This window comes from Gavia stellata, chromosome 15 (assembly GCF_030936135.1).
Source record: "Gavia stellata isolate bGavSte3 chromosome 15, bGavSte3.hap2, whole genome shotgun sequence".
Lineage (NCBI taxonomy): Eukaryota > Metazoa > Chordata > Aves > Gaviiformes > Gaviidae > Gavia > Gavia stellata.
Window position 1 is genome coordinate 15,085,160 of NC_082608.1, and position 21,547 is coordinate 15,106,706.

Here is a 21,547-nt window from a genome sequence, read left to right on the forward strand (position 1 = left end):
TCTTTGCATTCTTTAGGAAGATTGAAAGTGTAACGCTCTTTCCAACAATGTAAAACATTCTTTATCTTATCAAAAAGAATGTCATCAGTACCTAACTCATAAGAACACACTCCAAAGTGGATTTACTTTGGTACTAAAAAACATACTTGGCTATAAAGATAAAACTGACTTCAATAGCTACTTAGAGATATGTAACTTATTTTCTACACATCAGTTCTGAATTTAGTCTTCTGACCCTTAGTTGGAGTTGGTGTGTGTCAAGAAATAGGAAAATAAAAGTTAAATCAAGGGACGTAAGGAGCAGAAAATAAGTTGCTAGGATCTCATTACACTGTCCTTTGAAAGAGTTTTGTCATGCTTTTTCTTTTGTTCTCTTATAGGGGGCAATAAGTTCCTGTAATCAGAACTAGTCTGTGAAATTGAGGTGTTATGTATAAAGAGGATGTAGGGCACACACTATATGCATGGATTAGCAAATCTGAATCACTACGTCAGGTGCGAATGAGGAAATATATTTTCAGTAAAAGTTATTTCAGTGTTCTGACTTCATTCACAGTGATGTTAATTAATGGCAAAGCTATTGATTTTGACATTAGCAGGATTACAGACTTTACAGTTTTATCTGAATTTAGCCTTGTGTTCTTGGGCAAGCTCTGGTGCCAAGGGAAAAAGGGAAACGTACATGTCCGACACAGCAAATAAGGGGCTCATTTTAAAAAAAAACCACTTGAGGGAGTAGCACCAAACAGCAGAAGCACTACTGATTGAGCTGTTCTAACTTTGCACAATGCTTCAGTTAGAGGGAACCCCCGTTGCGCAACAATAATCCAGGGGCTCCTGGGTGGCAAATGGGGGTTCAGCGAGGCGCAACCCCAGCTTTTGCAGACTCCCCCCCACGGAGGGGCAGGAAGATCTCCATTTCCTGCGTGGTCAGAGTAACTGGTAAAGTGGAAGCAGCACGGTTTCATTCCAAAATCTGTTTGCCATCCTGCTTCAGCACAAATTTACGTTAAATTAATCACAGCAACACCCTAGCAATCGCAAGGTTGGTACTGCCTGCAACTGTTGCTAAAATGCTGCATGTCACTTCCTAGTTGCAAGTGTGTTTGTGAGCCTCTGACAAGGCTTGGAGTTGCTTTGGCAGCACTTAGGTAATAGCAGTATTGCAAAAGACTGTTTGCAATTCCCTGGCAATCTCATTACAGCCCAAGGCTTTGCTGCAGCAGAGATCCTTTTTGGACAAGGATGATGTTTGAGCTAAACTTCTAATGCAAACCTGGAAAGTGAGAGGCATTTCATTTAAGCAGCCAGGGCATAAGAGCCGGTGGGCCGGGCAGTGGCACCATTCAGCTGTAATCCAAGTGCAACACCTCGGCTATTCATTTTTCACCATGGTACTGTCTGTCGGCTCCCAGTTCGAGAGAGTGAGGTAGTCAGATGTGCATACGCTGGGGAATATGGCACTGCATATTGATCATGCTGAGCAGGGAGGGGATCAGGGCCAAGCAGTGCGGATGGCACAAGGGTCTGTAACACCCCAGTTACATATTGCTCCTGCAGTCTTTGAGCAATAGGTCTCTAGAGAAGAGCCATATCTGAAATCTACAATCTGCTAGAGAGAAGCTAGGAAATTGATGTTCAGTTGTGCTTTGCTGTTCAGTGAGCAGTCAGGTAACTGTCTGTCCTTGGTGCCTGAGCACTAAGGCAGGTGACTTGGTTGGTTTTGCTGTTGGCCTTGCTACAGCTGTCCTGCACTGCAATGTGGTCTGCAACTTCCTAGGTGTCTCACACAGTGAAGAGATTTAACCTATTCGATGGTGCCTTTATAAAGCGTTCTTTTTGTTACAGAGGTTGCCTTTGTGATGATGATGCAGAAGAAAAGCACAGTAAAGCTAGTGCAGGTTACACACAAGAAGCAAATAGGTGTGGGAGATTGATGTGCTGTGGAAGCCTGGAAGGAGCAATAATGCAGGACAAAAAAACCTTCCTAAATGTATTGAGTTAATGGATTTTTTGTTTGTTTTGTGTCATCCCCCTGCTCCTATTCCAAGCTTTTTAATCTTAGCTAAATACAAAGGCAGAAATGGGAAGAAAACAAAAGGGAGAGATTGGCTGTGTTTTTGAAAGGATAAAATGAAGACAACAGAATGAATGCTAGGCTACTATTCCTAGTATGATATATGCTGTGCTGTCTGGTGTCCAAGTTCAACTCTATTAGCTTTAGAAAATCTTCATAAACGCAGAATTCTCACCTAATTGGGGAGTGGGAGAAGCCTGTAACTTGTGTTCATTTTGTGCTGGTTCATTGTTGCGTGTAAGTCTGCATTTTAGTCATGGAACAAAATCTCTGCAAAAGGTTCTGCTAAAATACTAATGACAAATCAGTGGTGGCAGAAGACAGCATAGCAGTAAACCCTAATAATTAAGACTATCTTGGCTAGTCTACACCATCATGTTATGCAGTCAAGCCTGATCTCTGTCGACTTCTGTTCTGGCCCCAGTCTAGAGCCAACTGGATCACAAAATGGGGAAGCTCTGGTATTGGCAATAGCAAATACTGCACTAAAGGTTAGGATAGGCTTACATTTGAGCTATGCAACTACAGGTAGCATGGATGTGTCTGAACTTGAATGTAAAAGATACACATGTGCTATAAAAAGCAAACACGCACCCCTCCCCCAGCCTCAAAGTATGGATTTGTTCTAACAGAGATAAACTGTTGTCCTTAATGTACTGAATGCTCAATGGGTGATCTTCCTCCAAAGCTCAAAAAAAAAGAACAATTTTTGGTTCTCCCACGTTACAGTGCTGTTTGGTGTCTCAGAACAGCCGCTTCCTTTGCAGAGATCCACCTTCTGAGAGAGACACAGTGATAGCTCTAATTAGTGAGACATGCTTGCTTTCCAAATGTCTTTTTTTAGCTGTTCCCAAATAATGAAAACAAGTTTCTATGGTGTTTGCATTTATTTTCAGTTAATGTAGTGACTACTCTTTGCTTTACTCTTTATAAAAGCAAGGATCATTCCTTACGTGGTGGTGCTATAGTTCTGCAGTAAATTTTACTAGAACTCAGAAACACATAGGAGTGAGTTTGCATTTGAAGTAGAGGAGCTAGTTTTTGCTTTTATAAATTAACATTCGTGGATGTAAGTCTTACTTGCCAATATTCTGCTGTGATGAGAATACTGTTACACTACATAGCTTCAACTAAGCTAGGTGTCCATTTAGTAATTATATTTTTTCCACCTGAATTTTTGTCTTCACTGAGAAAATGCTTTGTATTATACAACGGAGTTTAAAAAGCCACAAACTGATCTGGATTTGTGGTGCATAATTTCTAGTAATTTTTATGTATATTAATGTTAAGTCATGTTCTTGATTTCCATAAATGAGCCACATAACATGCCAAACAACTTCTATATTTTAAACAGCCCTAGGTTTTGATGTACAAAATTGATGGGTATGAGATGAACAAAAGAATACTGATAACACATAATATAAGCCTTGATCAAAAGTTATGATCTTGTCAGATGGTCTGCCAAAAATGGATTATTTTCTAAAAGTTTGAAATATGGCTGAGATGCGTGCTGGCCATTATTCAAAACCTTTAATTTATAACGTTGAAGCTGTTAGGCAACTGATAATCATAGGTTTTAATTTCCTACAGAACTGGGCGTAAGTGTAAAATGCTTTATATAATTTAATGTGCAAAAAACCCCTCAGATCAGAGAATAGAATTTATTAGACAACCTATACTGACAGGGATATATGACATAGATTGATATTAATATGTTACATAAAATTGGAATTTTCCTAGACCTGTGGTATTTTGTTGAATTGTTGATGTTCACACTTTCAAAAATGTCTAGATGCAATTTTATGTCCATCTTTAGTAATATACAAACTGTAGTATTTTGTTTATTTAAACATTATCCTATAATTTTCTTCTGACTTCATAATACTCTTGTTCTTTATTCACTCTGGATTGGTAAGATATCTCTGGGTTGTGCATAAATCAGACTTGTTGATTCTATTGTCTTTTTCTGCCTGTTAATAGAATGGGCCAGTCATCTACTACTGATAATTGTTTAGCTAAGCATATTTTTGGTATAGCATTTTAGGTTCTGTTTGTGTATTTTTTGTTTTCTTTTGCAAGGGATAATAACAAAGTACAAGTTGATAAAAACCCTCCTTCAAAAAATTTAGATGTCTTCCATCATATTCTCATCCCAACAAAGCTGATTTCATCAGGAAAAAGCTTTCCAGCAACCATGCAGTCTTGCAGAACCATAGTGTTCAACAGGACTCACTGAACCCCAGCAAGTGTATGATTTCCTAGCTCTTGGCTGAGTAACCTCCCCTTGATCTGTTGTATTCTGCAGACAGCTAGCCATGAGGTGGCTTGGATCTGGTGTCAGGGATCTTGCTCAGTGTTACGTTATTGTGGAGATGAAATCATGAAGTCACTGGCACAGGACCAATTAGGTATCATAAAAAGCCAACTGGCAAAGGGTCCTTTCTGGCCAAAGGAAGACCTGAGGTCCCAGGGCATGCCTCCGCAGGTCCTTAGGAGTGCCTGAGCAGCTGAATGAAACTTCGGGACTTAACAACATGTTGATTTTACTCAGCTATATATAGGGTTCCAGAAACAATGAGTTTCCAAACATCTTTCTGAGTTTTTGTGAAAAATATTTTCTGCAAAATATTTTAAGCTTGACTGTGCCTTACCTCAAAGCAGCTTGTTCTCTCTGCAGGTTTACAGAAAACTTTCCATTTCCTTTCTGAGGGTTTTTTTATTAAACACTCTTTTAACAACATGGAAAACATGCTAAGGATACTTAACAAAAAGTGTCAGTCTTAATAGTTCCATGGCCTTTAATTTATATTTCTTGAGAATCTAACCCAGTATTCTAGCAAGTAAAACTTTTTTCTATTTTTTTCTGGTTGGGCAAACTGTATACAAGGATCTGACTGACTTCATGGTGTAGAAAAGAACAGGTTATGTCTATTTGTAAGTAAAAGCTAGTGTTTTGCATTTTAACAGGGAAGGAAATGAACAGTGGCAGTAAAAACACATCTGCCAGAGCAGAGCCTAGTGGCAAAAGTTACCTCTTGTTAGTGTGATGACAGTATCCAGATGTCGCACAGTTAGGGGCATTTGCTAAAATATTTTTGAAGTAGGAACACCTGTGACTGTCAAAAGTGATAAATATTAGATAATAAAATGCATTCCTGGTAGGTGTACTGAGTAACCAACATCGTCACTGACAGAGCAATCAAATTTGCACTTCCCTTCAAAACACTTGCTTCTCTCGGTTTATTCCTGTTTATGTAGGCCTTCTCCCTTGGCTGAATCTTTTGAGGGCCTCTAATTTACTTTTTCTGCAGCTGTTTTTACATATAATGTACAGTATTGCATGGTTTCCCATTTACTTTCCCGTTTCTCTTATTTTTAGACTGATAGTCTGTAGGTCTGAAGTTCAAATATCTGGAACTTTAGATTTGGTTAACCACTGGGAATTGGGAGTGCATCTTTCTGAACAGTTGCACGTTTGCTTGGCGCTGGGTGTTGCCCCATTATAAGTAAGGAAATCGTATGTGATGAGCACATTGCCATGAGCTATGTTTGAGTATAAGCATTTGAAATACCATTCCGTGGTCTTTGCTTTCCTCAGTTTCATTGAATCTGAAGTAGAGTTTTAGGCTTTTGAGGAAACAGAACTTACAGCATGCTTGAGTTCTTTATTCATTTGAACTCAGAATATTGCCTCACCTAAAGCAAAAAACACCTCAGAATCCAAACTCATTTGTTTTGCAGTGGATCATAAAAGTTTGACCACTTGTTATCGTTCCTTCTGCAGAGTTGACTGGTGCCATTCCTAGCTTGAATATGGCTTGCTTCCTCTGTACAGCTTTGAAGCTGCTGGCAACTCCTGCTCCCAAAAAAACAACAAAGAGGGTAGCAAAACACTATCCTATTGCCATGGAGTAAGAATATTGTTTTCTTTAACTGTGCTGCTTTCAAACACATCTTTGTGCATTTTCAGTTGCAAAAGGATATTAAGATACCATCTGAGTATCTGTGTTTAAATGGAGACAGATGCAATTCTACATTTCAGAGGGAAAAAAATATGATTACACTTTGTTTTTGAATAAAAATGAAATTATGTAAGGCTTTGCTATATCAAAATCCACTGTTTCTATTCGATGCATTAATAGTGACCTCTGGGGTTGCTGTTCTGCTTCTCAAGGGGATTCTGTCTCTGCTATTTTGGCTGGACTCCAGGTTTGGATGACAATTTCAAGGTTGCAGTTTGTTTATTTTTTTATTCAGAGACAGGGGAGATCAATCCTAATCTATAGCAGGACTGAATCTCAAATGCCAGAGAGCCAAAGGCTTGACCCTCAGAAGTGCTGAGCACTCTATGCCTCTAGGCTACCATGTGGCATTCCACACCTTAAAGAGTCAGACTTACCATTACTATCTACTTTGCCCTGAGAACTGAATTACTCTCTTACTTAGCTTTCATACCAGAGGATTTTCTTCCAATTTATATTGATGCCATTGAACTCTGTCTTTTCAAGTAAAGTGAATAGGGGCATTCACTAATTCCTCTTCATTCTCGAAGGCAATATTTGAGACTTAAAGGTTGTTTTTCTTTTTTCCTTAGATTGTTTTCCACTAGTCTTTTCTGCTCTTGCAATCTGTGTTCCTTTGTTTTCCATGTTAGCTCAGAAATGTAGGAAAGCGGACTACCTGAATGACTGGTTCAGTCAGCAGCATCCTTTTTTAGGATCTAACCTTTGGTCTTTGATAGACTTGAGACAATGCTGAATAACAGAAGGCACTACTTGTCTTAATGTTGTCAACAACAGCAAAGAGAAACATAAAAAGACTGTTTCAATTCTTTCTACTTCACATTAATCCTGAAGACATTTTCTTATGGTCATTTAAGTGGGCAGGTATCCCTCCACCTCCCTGATGCTCTGTGACCTTTAGCAGTACCAAAACGAAGCTCAGTACTGGTGACAGTAGGTAGATGTCAGCAGACTGCAGAACCTGGGTGAAAATATCCAAGCACAGCGCTTCTCTGGGATGGCAGAAATACTATTTTTGGAGAAGATAACATCATAAGCTTTTAATTTTCCTTTTTATTTTTTTCTTGGTGAGAGATTGACAAGCCTAGAGAATGAGGTTGTCTATTCATGGAACAGGTTCAGTGTAGGCAACAGCACCAATTATTTCCCATGTTGCCCTGCTGGTGTTTCTCAAACCTGATCTCAAGAGGCTGCTTCTGAGACTGAGGAGTTCAGCCACCAGCCCAGAGTACTTTTCCATTCTGAGACTGCTGAGATGACTGATGCTCAATGCTAGTGCAAAAGTCGTTCTGCAGAGTAAACAGCTCTCTACTAATTGCATTGATCACTAACCAACTGGGTTGTTCATAGCTTTCAGTTCCTAACAACCAACTGATTTCCTACCCCAGCCAAATTTTTTCTTCTGTCTCCAACCTTTTGTGCTCTTAACCACTGCTCACACTTCAAATGGCATAATTAAAATCTTATAGCAGAACATGAGTCTTCCCTTATGCAAAATTATTAAGTATTACTAGTATGCTAAAAGAAATAGACAAGAAAATGTGGAATTGGTTTGCAAGTTGTTGTTTGTTTAATGTATGTTTACTACAGACAGCAGGTTATAACACAGGTTAAGAAAATGATGTGTGCGAAATTAATCTAAGTTTATCTTTTTTCCCCTTGATAAATAATTCCCCTTTCCTAAATCCTTTTTTTCAGTGTTGATGTTAGTATCATCTCCATTTGTTGTATGTGAAAGATACCGCTTTCTGGTAATGAAGATATTGGTCATACAATTACCAGAATTGCTGCTTCTGAGCATTTATAAAAGAATTTGGGGGCCCTTGCAGCAAGTATGGAAGAGAATGTGCACAAAGAAGATGATTCTGTTGTCCCTGCTCTTGCTTGTGTAGATTCTCATCCACCAGCTCTGAGAATGAATAGCAATAAAGAATATCCAGAACTAATATAGGATAATATCTAATAATTTCCTGCAAGGACAAACAAAGTTTAGGGTGACTTTAGAGGGTATTACTATCTCAACTTTAATGATATGATACTTTATATTAATTTAAAATCCTCAACTTCAAAATATTCTTTTGACGTCTGCTCTCAGCCCACACGAACCTGCTAAGACAAAATACCTTTCTAGGCTAGGAAGAGCCATCAGTCAGCAGCGCAGAATACATATCAAAGACATCACAGTTCCAAAGGTATCATTAATACCAATACAGAATAGAGTGCACTGCAGCTTTAATACCCCATCTGAAAGAAACCACACAGTAAATCACACTTTGCCTAGTTGAGAAGAAGGAAGGGAAGCATGCACTGTAAGATTTCTCAAGGATTAGCACTACTTATATCTGTTCAGATGGAGTTACTTGAGTTTATATTTGCCTATGGATCACCCCAGTTATTCCTTTAGGAAATAAAGCACTATACTGTCAGTCTTCAAAAATATGTATTGTTAACATTAGCTTTACTTTGCATTAAACATTTAAATTATATATGAGAACTCAAAGTAAGGGTGTGCAGTGATCTGTAGTGTGGAGACTAAAAGTCTGCCTGAAGGCACTTTACCAGACCGCTTTGTGTGAAGACGTATACCTGTCCAAACAAGTCTGGGCTGAACTATAAAGCAAATGATAAAACCTGTCTTATTTTCAATGACAGCAGTCACTGACTTTTCAGAAGAGGTCTTACAATGTGCTAAGCACTTGTAAACCTTTATGGTATAAGTGGTCTATATAAGCATGTGTGCGTGTTTACCTCTATATGTGTACACATAAATATCAGTTATGAGGCTAGCGCTTGGGAGGACAGAACACTTGGGGCATGCTGCTGAGAATTATCTACTTACACTGAAGTGAAAGGGAAGGACAAAATTACCATGGAAAAGTGTCTTTTGGCTCGGTGGTTCCAGTGTTTCTGTCTCTGCTGGCAGTATTTTCACATTTTCTGTATCAATTTCACCAGCATAGGAGGAAGGATGTGGCAGTGGAACCTTTCAGACTATACATGCTACTGTATATCACTGAAACACACACACAGGTGAAATTTTAGTGGTGACACAGCTGATAAGCTGTTGGCAGGGAATTTTCAGCAATCACTTAACTGTGCAGGTTTGTACATGTGCCTAGGAAGACTGCTTTACCTTATGTTTCAATGATGATCCATTTGACCCATAGTACATATATTATTCCTTATTTGTTCTGCAGATTAAGCTTTTTATTTGTAAGCATAGTGTCACTTATCACTCTTCTGAACCTTGTCAGTTAGAAACAGATGCTTTATTTGTGGAAATTTCAAGGCAAAGTAAAACATAACACTAATGGAAGCTCATTTGTTATTTCTGTTGCCTCTTGAGCCTTAGTTAAATGAAGTGGTAGAGGATATGACACTGCTGGGAAACTTGCTCTTTTTTGGGTAACTATTCCAAATAATGTCATATCTTATTTCCAGGAGATTGTTTATTTGGCAGATACTGAAGTGAAAGCTCAGTGCTTGCTTGCTTTGTAGTATTGTTTTGTGCACTGAAAAGAATACTGCAACAACATGGCTGGCAGCTATACATAATGGAATATGTGTTTATCCCTGTTTATATTTGCAGCATCATGCATGTTAATTAGAAGACTATATCTCCACTGCACTCTTAGCTGCCAAATGTGAATAAATGTTACCTAGTTTTAGATGAGTTGCCCAATGTGCAAACAAGCAAACCAGACTTAGTTCAATCTTTTTGATAACTCTCAAGAATACTCTTTTGCTAAGATTTGATTCATATGATTCTTTAATATTCTGCACAGTATTTGCACTGCATAATGGTAGTACTCCTGCCAGCAACCCTATGCATCTGTCTACCAGCAAATAACATTTCTGTAATTACAGTATGGGTGGTGACAGATAGACGAGTGGGAAATGGTGAGGGATAGTGGGAAGACAATCATAGCAACAAAACACACAATCTACAGAAGACAAGTCAAAAGAATATTACAAAAATAAACACGAATTTGCAGGGATTAAATCAGAAAAAGTATTACTGTGGTAAACAGAGAATGGCTGGAGACAGAAAGAAAACTGGAAAAAGCACAATAGCCAAACAGTTAGGCCCTCATATTTGTGTGCTTGGGAATGAAGAGAATTTCCACCGAAGCATCATTAAATTGTAGCCTCTAATAAATTTGAAATGCTGATGAGTTAGATTTGATTTGTTAGTGTTTTGCCATTTGATTTTAATCAGTGTTTCTGCAAGTGCATGTAATGCATAGTTTTTCAGTGGAAAGCTGAGACATACAGGCTACCTGGGTGTGTGGTTTATATGTACAGCCAAGGCACAAAGAACAACTGGAGTATACTGGAAAGACATAGATGTCACTTTGAAATGCCATAATTATAGGGAGACATTAAAAGTTTTGGAGGTGTGCTGGAGAAGGAAATTTATCTGGGAGGACTATAAACTTGTTGCGGTTTGAACGGTTGCCTGGCATTTGGTTTGATTCAGCAACTTTTTGCCATAACTCTTCCTTGGATTTTTTTTTGTAGAATAACAGTAAAAGTCTAGAGACAATAAGCTGAGATAAATTAATGTAAGGAAAAGAACTGGTGATATTGACACAGGGATGATGGGGTGGGTCATATTCCTTGCAAAGCTTATGCCCTCCAATCCTTTGCAAGCAAAGTGGCCCTTTCTCTTTCTTGCAAGGCGCTGACTTCCCTGAAGATTTCCTGATAGTTTCCAACTGTTACTTTTACACCTGTGTTCTGTCAGTGATAGCAAGGGAGGACTCATGAGTGCAGGCTAGAAGCTGGTCTTTGAACACGATGTCCGCTATACCCTTTTTAATAGGGTTAGATGTTAAATGGAATGCTAGAAACATGGATGGCGATGTTTTATTTGTGCTAGTTTAACTTAGTTCATTAGCACAGATAGAGCCAAGCTAGTCCTAGAAGAAGAAAAGAATAATTGAAGAAAAATGCTTAGCAAAGATGTAGCCCCTCACCAGCCCATCCAGGCAGACAGTTGAGGCTTGTGGAAGTACAGATTGTTCTGTCCTGAAAGCTGACCTTGAGTTGAAGAGGTAACATGAGGCTTCCTTCTTGCTTTTTCTGTAATTGCATGGCTATCAAAAAAAAAGAGCTCTGCTGGGTTTTTGTTCATATCTTAAAGGCATTTTACTAAAGTAATAGATAAAAAAAGAAATATGTTAAATAAAAACATTTATTAGAGGACATCATTTTAAATATTTAATGATATCATTAAGTCTTATTAATGTAATGGTCTTTATTCTTCAGCTTAAAAATTCACAAGGTTAATTTCCCTTTCATCCTTATTATGCAATGTTTGCCACAATTATTTGTTATATATTCTTATAAATATTTGATGAATATTAGAGATTTTAATTTAAATAAAAATATTGGTTGTCTTCTACCACAGTGTTACTCCAGTGTTAAGCTGGAATTAGTGAAATTAGCACAGTAGTGAATCAGGCCCTACTATTCCTTCAGTTATGCCACAATTGGCTCATTTGAATAGAGTAATTCACGGAGAACATTGCCTTTCACTACTGTCTCTTTACTTCAGAGGGCTTGCAAAGAGCCTGAGGATCAACAAATAACAGAACTATTAGCCACATCATTTTCATGTTGCTTCCTGCAGGGGACACTATTTCCAGCACCTCAGTCTTGGATACTTACTCACTGGATTTTACTTATATTTAACAATAAATACCACCTGTCAAAGTTCTTAAATGAATGTAGAATATGTATTTCAGGAGGTATTTACTTGATTCATTTAATTACTGGCATTAAAACTAGTTCTCTTCAGTAAAATGATTCTTCTTCTATGTACTCTGCTTTTTGAGCTACTTGATGAAAAAGTACTCCAGCATTAAGTTGTGGGGATTTAAATGATTTATATTCTCATTCAGTAGTGATATTTTCTACATATGCACCAGAAAATATTTTTTAGGGGAAATGGATGTTTTATTTTACCACACCATTACCTTTTTTGGATCAGTCTGCCAAACTACAATGTCAGCAGTTGCTGAAAAAAATCACTTTATGGGCAATATGTTGACTTACCTTCTTAATTAAATAAAGAAACAAAACAGAAATCTGTGGAGAAAAGTACTTTGAAATAAGCATATACTCCTAATCTGTCACTGTGTTTAGAATGGAAAAACAAATATGATTTGGACTAGCAGTCAACTTTCAGCTTATGTTGCTATTAGATTTGGCTTATGGGGTGTGCAAAACTACATGTCTGGGAGTTTCTTTAGGTGGTATATGCTGAAAGCTGAGGCCTGTGCTGCTTTTCCTTTTGCTTTTATTAGTAACCACAGCCACCTTTAGTTTGTTTACCTGCTATCATTGTCGCCTTCACATGGACCTAAGACTACTCTAGTTAAGGAAGGTACCTTCATGAAGAGCTGGTCTAAACTCAAGAGATTTCTTGTTTAGAACGGAGGTAACAGAATGCTGTGAATTTTGAAGTTACCCATTTTATGGCAAGGAGATATCCTTGCCACTGAATGGCTTTTTCCTTTATGTTATACTAGCAGGTATATTTTGCTGCTGCTGTAATAGCAGTTCACCCATGTCACTGCACTGTAATGATGAGGGCTGAACAGTCTGGATAAGTTTACTCAAATCTGATGGTAATGAATGTGGTCTATTTTCCCAAATCACCACCAAGACCTATCCGGCTCCTACTAACATGTACGTTAGGTCTGTACTTGCTCTAAAGTATGAGAGTGTCTTTTCTGGTATTGTTTCTGGAATAAATCTAGTTGTTGCATTACTGACATCACATTGCCTGGGTGCAGTGCAGCTATTAAGATAGATTAAAATAGCCTGTTAAGTGTTAGAAAACTGTGTCTTGGCGTACTGTGATGTTTAGCTTTCTATTCTGTTAGCCTCATATGTATGCCAAAACTGTGTTAGAAAAGAATGTTCTCTATGGAATGCATGAGGAATAGTTAGGTTACAAATAATAACATTCAAAAGAGCCAACAGGCTAAGCAGGGAAGAGTCTAAGCTAGCAAACAGGTGACAATCCTGTTGGCTTTTCTCAGCACCTTACTTGGAAACCACAGCCCTACAACCACAGCCCTAGTTCAGATAGAGCAATGATGACTCTTTCCACTTACAGGAAGTCCTACTGATTTTACAACTTACAAAAGATTGAATTCTCTCACCTTGTAGCATATCCCTAGTATATGCAAGTATTTCATCTCTCCTGGGATCCATCCATCCCTCTTATATCAGCTTTCAGTTAAAGTCTATTAAAAATCTGTTTTATTTAGAGTATGCTTAAGCTTGCTATCATGGAATTTTATGGTAAAACCTGCTCTAAAGTCAGACCACAATGAAATGAGGAGTGGGAAAAAGTCTTCAATGGTTCCCCCCCACCCCCAAATTAACTCATTTGTGGAGTGGAGAAAGTCAGGTGGGTACCTCAAGTGTTAAGTCTGCTTTTTAAATACAGGGGAGCCTCTTAGAAATATGATTAAGTTAAACAACCACCTCTTGCAGGTACATTTACTAATATTTTTCATTGTTTGTTCTCAGAGCTGCACCTGGTAGTTTTACCTGTCCAGACTATTACCTTGCAACATCCTCTCTCTTTTGGTCTTCCCTTTCTTCATCTGTTGTCAGGTAGCTGCCTTCTGTCCTGCTGATGTGGCAGTTAAGCAGCTAAAACTGCTTGGCTGCATGCATTGCTTCCTGCAGCCAAAAAGCAGTATTGTACAGAACTTCTTCTCACTGACAGACATGACACAACTGGTCCAGCCAAGTAATGTCAGAATCTTGACCAAGCACATCAGTGTAATGGAAGGACAGATTAATCCTGCTGTAAGGGCAGATGAGAACGCAAAGAACTTGTTACATGTGTGCTTCAGTAATTTGATTTATATTCATGGAGAATTACTTACTTTTTAAACTGGTGACAAAAAGTACTTTCATTATGGCCTTATTCAGTCAGCTGCTGATCAACAATGGGGTGTATGTGTCTATATAAGAGTACTTCCATTTTTCACAAATTAGTGTGTATTTTTAGAGGGTATTTGTGTTTGCCTAGAATAGCTAAAAATAACTTTTAAAGCTAGGATTATCAGTGGTGTCCAGCACAAAAAAAAATTTAAAAAAACCCCAAAAACCTACAACCAAACAAAACTCTAGAAGCATAATTAGGGGTTTCATTGTGAAATCTTGTTCTAGGGTCATGTTTTGCTGATGAATATGTTAATTTCCTTTTGCAGATAGAGAAGACTGTTGTTTTGATTCTGGTAACACTGAAAACTGTATGTCAACAACATTTGCACAATGTCTGGAAGAATTATTGGGCTTTATTTGACTAATACCTCTGAGAGTAAAAACTTGACAGCAAAGGGGGTGATTTGATTTTACATAGAGGAGATAATTCTTTTATATCCACACAATTAATGCAGTGAACATTGAATTTCTCTCTCCTCTGAGAAGAAAAGCAGTGTTACACATTACTTTGGGATTTAGAAGAGTAGCTGTTAGGAAAAAGAAAAAAAAAATCATTTTAACCTGCTTAGTTACTGCACACTAGAGGGCACTTGAGGTAGAGCAAAAAAATATTTGCACAGCTATTGAAACCGATCCAGTTACCTATATTCACAAGGCATATTGAAAATGAAAAGATTAACTTTCCAAATTGTATCCAGAACATTAATGTACAAAAAAAATGGTTGACTGCCTTGCTTGATACAATTTTCTTTTGTCTTTTATCTTAGTGTTTGATGTACAAAAGAAATATTTGTTTTTCTAGTAGTCGACCTGACAGCAACTAATCAAAATTGCAAACAGCACCCAAGGAATGATAAAACTTGATAATGTGTGGGTTTTTATGCATTCCATAATATCATTGGTGCATATGGTACACAAATTAGCAGTTGGGTTTTTATATTTTAAAATCTCTAGACAGTGAAGGGGGCTCAGAACTAGTTATGTTTTATTTTACTAAATGGAGTAATTTTAGGGTGGGAAAAGAATTTGCTAAGGGCCCAAAAGCCCCAGTGCTGCTATTGGGTTAAACTTTTGTTTCTGTTTGACAGTCCATGGGCTGGAAATGGAATTTGCATGGTTATAAGAATGTGTTTGTCCAATCAAGGCAAAAGTAACTTAGTCAGAATCAATGCATTTGTTTCTTCCCACGTATCTAGTAACAAGGGAATGGACTTTAATTAGAAGTCTTTGACAGAAGGCCAGACTGGAAAGCAAGTATTTTTAGGTGATTGAGAATCATTTTTGTCGCTTATAGATGCTGCTGCTTTATGGTCTGTTCTTTCTTCAGTGAGTTCTTCCTCAAGCTTTCTGTTCCAGTGTCAGATATTGAATTTTAACCGGTTTTGATTTCTATAAAGACCTGGCATTCCTTTGCAAATTCCTCACATAAGTTTCTCAGTGTTTCTAGCTTTCCCTGTTAAAATGAAACTGTGAATTCCTGTCATTACAAAAAAAGAGAAACCTACTCCAAACCATCTACCTTTATCTCATGGGCCATTTGTACAATTTCCTTTGTTTTATTCTATAGTATCATTTGTAAGCATTGTATGATGAAACTTTTTCAAGTTACAGATGTCTTCAGTGACTTCCCAAACACAGGGGATCATTATTTTTCATGATAACCACCTTGTGATAACTGTATACAAGCAGGTTTTAAAGGTTGCAAGACAGTGATAAGAACCAATGTTCTAAAGGTAATTATGTCTCTGTACTGGCATAGCGAACTGATAAAAGCGCATATTTTATTCAGAAACATTCTGGACTTATCTTGTTTCTTCTTAGTTTATGGAATGTGAATTCTAGCCTTCCAAAGCAAATTAAATTTAGGAATAATCCCTCGCATAACTTGAACAAAAGGTAGAAACTAGTTAGAGTGTTTGGATATTGCCTGAGAAAACAGCATTGAATTTATTTAAAGCTTTAATAGAATAATGGTAGGTTACACCACTATTCTGTAAACCTGCCTTAATAACTTTCAGATCAGTTATTAATTTTATATTATTAATATTACTTTGAAGTGGCATGCTAGTGGTAATCCCTGTAAGCAAAAGTTGCTTGCAGTAAAGTCATTTATCTTAATCAAGTAATTCACACTGGACTCATTAACCTCAGGTAATTTTGGATCAGGCCCCGTATTTGTATTAAAAACTGAAATCACTACTGATATGTTGAGGGAAACATCTCATTACTAAGTGATCTGATGGAATAAAATCTGAAGATGAGGAATTAACACAGTGGTTTCTTTTCCAGGCATGCTTCCCTTTGCTCTCCTCCCCACTGCTTTCAAGTTCCTGACTTTTTCATTGTTATTTAAATGAGATGACACTGAACATTTACATCAGCAGCAGCCCTTGTAAGGCTGTGTTGTGATTGAGTTGCCCCTTAAGAGCTCATTTCAAGTCACTTCTACAGAATATTTTTAAGCAGTAAGGTCTAAATTATCTGTCTTCAGAAAACAGTTTATTGCACTGCTTTGCAATGCTGAGGAACAAAGAATTATATGATAACAACTATTTTCACAAAAATATAAAAGGGTGAAAAGATGCTTGTATTCCATTATGCCACACATTTCTACATGATAGACAGGTATTTCCTGTCTGTATATGAATGAGAAGTCACATTAGGGTAATATGGAAGAAAATCTCCAGGTTCTTTTCCAAGCAGAGGTTAATTTTTTTCCCCCCTTATCAGTAACAATCAGTCAAAACCCCCACCCCCCAAAAAAATAAAAGAAAAATTGCAACCAAACAAAAAAACCCCAAAACACCACAATAAAAAGACACAAAAAAGGCAAAAATAAAAACCAAAAAACAACCCCTTGCACCACAAACCAATGCATTTTGTGAAGCTTCTGCATATTTTTTTCTGGTACAAAGATTTAATATTAAAAATTGAATTCCAGTTTGATCCAGGATGCATTCAGTCACATACATTTTGCAGATGATTTTTTCTTCACTACAGTTATTAAAATGGGATCAAGATTTTTAGTGTAATTGGTGTCAGAGCTGCTTTTTGCTTAAAAAATGAAATGACCATTTAGGAAATAGAGGAAGTATCTTCTTGTAATAGGTATTTAAGATATTTTAACAGGAAACAATTTTTAGCCAGCATACTCATCAGTGCTGTGTGATACTGTGTCTGTATATGTGTTTAAGATATTTAACAGGAAACAATTTTTAGCCAGCATACTCATCAGCGCTATGTGATATTGTGTGTGTGTTCCTATGATAAATATCATTAAATCATTTAATTTGGATAAGATGGAGAAAGTTGTAAGTGTTCCTTTGCTATTCCAATATTATTTAAAAATTAAATATGAATCCATATACTTCTTCCCGTCAAGACTTACTCCATCTGAAGGACTTTCCAGCAGGGAAATCCATGGATGACATAATCCATTTTAACAAGACATTTGCCCCAGTAATTTTCAACTGCAAGAAGGGTCATGTAGAACAAATGGTAAAAGTCAAAGGTTGAAATCAAAACAAAAACTAAACTTTTAAGCTGTACTTGGCGGTATAACCTCTACCATTAGCTTTCTTCCCACACACAACTGTACTACCTGTTTAAAGTACAGACACAAGGGATCTAACCCATTCTTATTAGTGAGAATTTTTCATCTTGATTGCTTCCATCAGGTATTTTTAATAGGAATGAAAACAAGGCGTGCAACTACTCTTTCTGAAACCTTAAAAAAAAGTTGGAAAACTGTCATTAATTACCAGGAGTAAAAACAGGCTAAACATCCTTAGTTTCCTTGTGACAGCATCTATATTCTCACTGTGTTGTTCAGTTGGTGGAAGGATGGGGTAGAAAAATACCCTTTGCCTCAGTGGAACCCCAGGTAAAGGGAAGCCACATCTCTGATGTTATCTGTTGCACTGTAAAGTGTTGTATTTCCCTCAAGGCTCTCTGCCTGTTTCAAGCAAGTATTGTGTGTTTTATATCCATCCTTCTCCAAGGAATCATCCCAGGCTCACAGCTTGGAAAGTAAACGTTTGGGCTGAGGGAAGCAAAGAAATAGTTAGATGTTTCTTCATTGCCCTTGAAAAAAGACAAATTCTGTGTACATTTTGCTACATTCTGATGAATTTGAGGCTTTTCAGAATAAATATTTGTGCAAGAAGAAATGCACCTGTTATCTGCAATAACATGCATTTAGTTAAAATAGTGAAGCACATAAAAGCTCAAAATGCAGGTCTCTTGTTCAGTCTTACCTGCATGCACACATAGTATCAGCACGAAAAATAAGATTAAATATCATGAAACTAAATTACATGGTGTTCTTACTATGTAGAGGAATATTAGGGTCCACCTTCTGTAATCCTAGATATATCTTCAGCAACGTAGTCATCTTATTTTTCGCTTAAGGTTAAAAGGTTTTCAGATTATATGAATGAGTTCAAGATGACCAGTCATTTAAAAATAAAGTTGAGCAACAAACCAACTTTAATAGAGAACCACACTGAATGCTCATATTAAATACAACATAATACTGGTCAAGGAAAGTTGGAGAAAGATGATGGAACTTCATGTACTTAAGCTTCCACAATGATCCTAGTTAAGTGTTGAATCAGTCCTCCATTTTAAGAGTTGTCATCTGTACCTGACCATGTCTATACCTTGTGCTCCTAGCACAATACTGACCCCTTCTCTATTGGTAAACATTAAACCTGGGGGAAAAAATGTAGATGGTGGTAACATTTAGAGCTATGATGTTTATGATTATTAAATATAATACATTTATGGGAATTGAATTATTAAATATAATACATTATATAATACATTAAATATAATACATTTAATCTGCCAATAGATAATACATGCAGCATACAAAGGAAGAAAACTCATAAGCTCAATTGATAAAGAAGGGGGGCAAAGGGGTTGCTTTGACCTCTCGCATGGTGCTGGCTGTGGTGTCCTTCAGCCTTCTGCAGGGGCACTTTGCTGTCGGCCCTGCCTGGGGCTGTGCTGAGCCCTCACAAGGGGTGAGCGACCTTCAGCTCTTTCAAGTCAGAGGCAGTTGAGGATATCCCATGCTTAGGGTCCCTTAGCCTCTTTCCAGCACTTCACAAGCTGGGGCTGTGCAGGATACCGGCACTGTCAGTCACAAAGAGGCTTTGGAAACGGGGTGATGGTCAATGACTTACTGTACCGCCGTTCCCCTTCAGCCATCTCTTGCTGGGTGGAGGTCTTGGCTCTGTTCTGCGTTTAGGCTGGTTCAGGTTCCTGCTTATAATTGGATTGCTACCCTTGGCTTTAAAACAGTGCAGGAGGAAATTTAAATACCTGCAGTTCTTTAGGGTTTGTTGGGAGAAGGGTTTTTAAAGGATGCCCTCCCTGTCTCCAGAGCGTCCGGCTGCCTCTCCCGCAGTGTCTGTCACGGAGATGAACAACTGCCTCCCGCCCCTCTCGCCTGCTCCTTACCCCTCCACAGCCCTCTCCGGGGTCCTGCCTCCTCCCGCGGCCAGCCGCCCCCCCGACCCCGGCACCGCATCCCCCGATGCCGAGCCGCTGTGCCCGCAGCCCGGCCGCTGCCCGTCTCCCGACAGCCCCGGCCTCCCCCTCGCGGCGGGCATCGCCTCAGAGGACGGGGGGCGCTCCTTAACGCCCGCCGCCTCCCGCGCCTTCTGCCCCCGCGGCGCTCTTCCGCCGCTCTTCCTCCCGCCCGTCTCCCGGCGCTCCGGGCACGTCCTAGCCCCGCCGTGCTGCTCGGTGGCCCCGCGGCTCGGAGCCCAGCCTCCCCCCTCCCTCGGCGGGTGCCGCCTCGGCGCCCGCCCCCGCGCCCTTCCCGCCCGGCCTGAGGGAAATGCCCCGGCTCGGAGTTGGCGGTGCGGGCGCCTGCCGCGGCTCCGGGGAACGAGTGGCTCCACGGTTTGTGGAAAAGTTGTGTGCTTACCGGGTTAAAGGCGGGGTGGTGGGGTGCGAAAGAGAGGGAGGGGGAAAAACCACCACCCAAAACTGCTTACATGAATTTCTAAGCGCTAGACCTGCCTCCGAGATCAGCCCAATAAGAGCTGTCAGGGGAGGCTCCCAGCTCACTTTTCCACATCACTTCACAGTTACATTTGGCAGGCAGGCACGCTGGAGCGCTCAGACCCGGAATTAGTGGATTTATTTGGAATATCCCTGCTTTCCTGGAGACCTGCTGCTGCTGCTGGCTTGTGCAAAGGGAGAAATTAGTAACTGCACTTTAGCATGCAGACACAGAAACCCGGGAAGCTAAGTAACCAGCATCTCCCGCATCAGCAGCCTCAAAAAGCATGAAAAGACAATCTGGAGAATCCTGCCTGTTCACAGGGACTGGCTAATGTTTTTTACCTCACCCTTTCAATCCGTGCGTGAAGTGGCTGTCAGCAAGCGGTTTCCTTGGCCCTTGAAAGAGTGAGTATTCGTTTTATTAATGTTATTTATGTCTCACTGGCAGAGGGCTGTCTCTCTGTACATTTCTTTTTGACTTAGTGTCTGTCTGTGTTCTTGCAAGGTGCACTGTGCGAGTGCCTTCCTCGTTAATAGGTATGGTATTAGGCTGAACTGTAGTGGCTCATTAAGTAGGATGTTCTGAAATTCCTGATAAAGAAAATGTCATGGGATGCTAGTTAGAATTTTTTTTTATTCCCTTGGGAGGAGGACAGGTGGTGGTGTGGCTATTTCTCCTCCTGTTTTATATTTTGGGGTGTTTTTTGCTTCCCTTCTTTCCCTCCGTTTAAAGCATCAGGAGGACTTTGGATCATAGAGGGTTGCTTCCAAGGCTGGAGAACCTGTTTCTTCTCCTTGTTTTCTTATTTAGTGCAATAAATCTCTGGGCTATTTCATGGTGTTGAATAGATGCAGGGCTGCATTCATGCATTGAAATAGATTGCAGTTTTCGTGCTGAGAATAAAAATCACCCACCAGCCAGATATGTAAATGAGGGAGGAGGAGGCTGGAAGAACCATGAGGGGGGGAAATCCCCCTGATTTATCACTACCTTCCCTCCCTCCCTAGATAAATAAATAAATAGGAATGGTATGATAGCTTCCTTTTCTACTTTCAGAGAGGAAAGCATCCCAGAAATACTGCTCTTCCTCTTAAAAGCTGAGATGGGGATGAATCTTTAGCCGTAACTAGCCAGGAGTCATCCTTGTCCCACAAGTTGTTTTCCTTCCCTTTCTTTGGTTGACTAAACAGATAATGCACCCAGCTGAAACTTCAGAGGGGGAGAAAGCCCCTTAGCTCCAGTCGCTCATTAGTTGCATCACTGCCAAGGCTCCCAGAGAAGAAATGCAGGAGTCTGTCGACCCCTGAAGCTAGCTGTTCCACTAAATGCTTCATTTTCTCTTTGAGGAAGACGGAGGAGTAACACGTCCTTACATTCTGCTTGGCTCCAGTATCTGCCGGGTAGCAGCATCCCAATCCGGAGCCCCAAGCTGTCAGACAGCATCCCTGCTAGACA

General features: G+C 39.2%; 1 protein-coding gene across 1 annotated transcript in view; it reads left to right on the forward strand.

Annotated features, from left to right (window-relative positions):
• The first annotated feature begins 20,422 nt into the window (after nt 1-20,422).
• CDH8 (cadherin 8) overlaps nt 20,423-21,547 on the forward strand; it is a 149,566-nt gene continuing 148,441 nt past the window's right edge. Inside the window, exon 1 of the mRNA XM_059825032.1 lies at nt 20,423-20,499. Within this exon, the coding sequence (XP_059681015.1) occupies nt 20,423-20,499 (77 nt within the window). The remainder of the gene's footprint in view (nt 20,500-21,547) is intronic.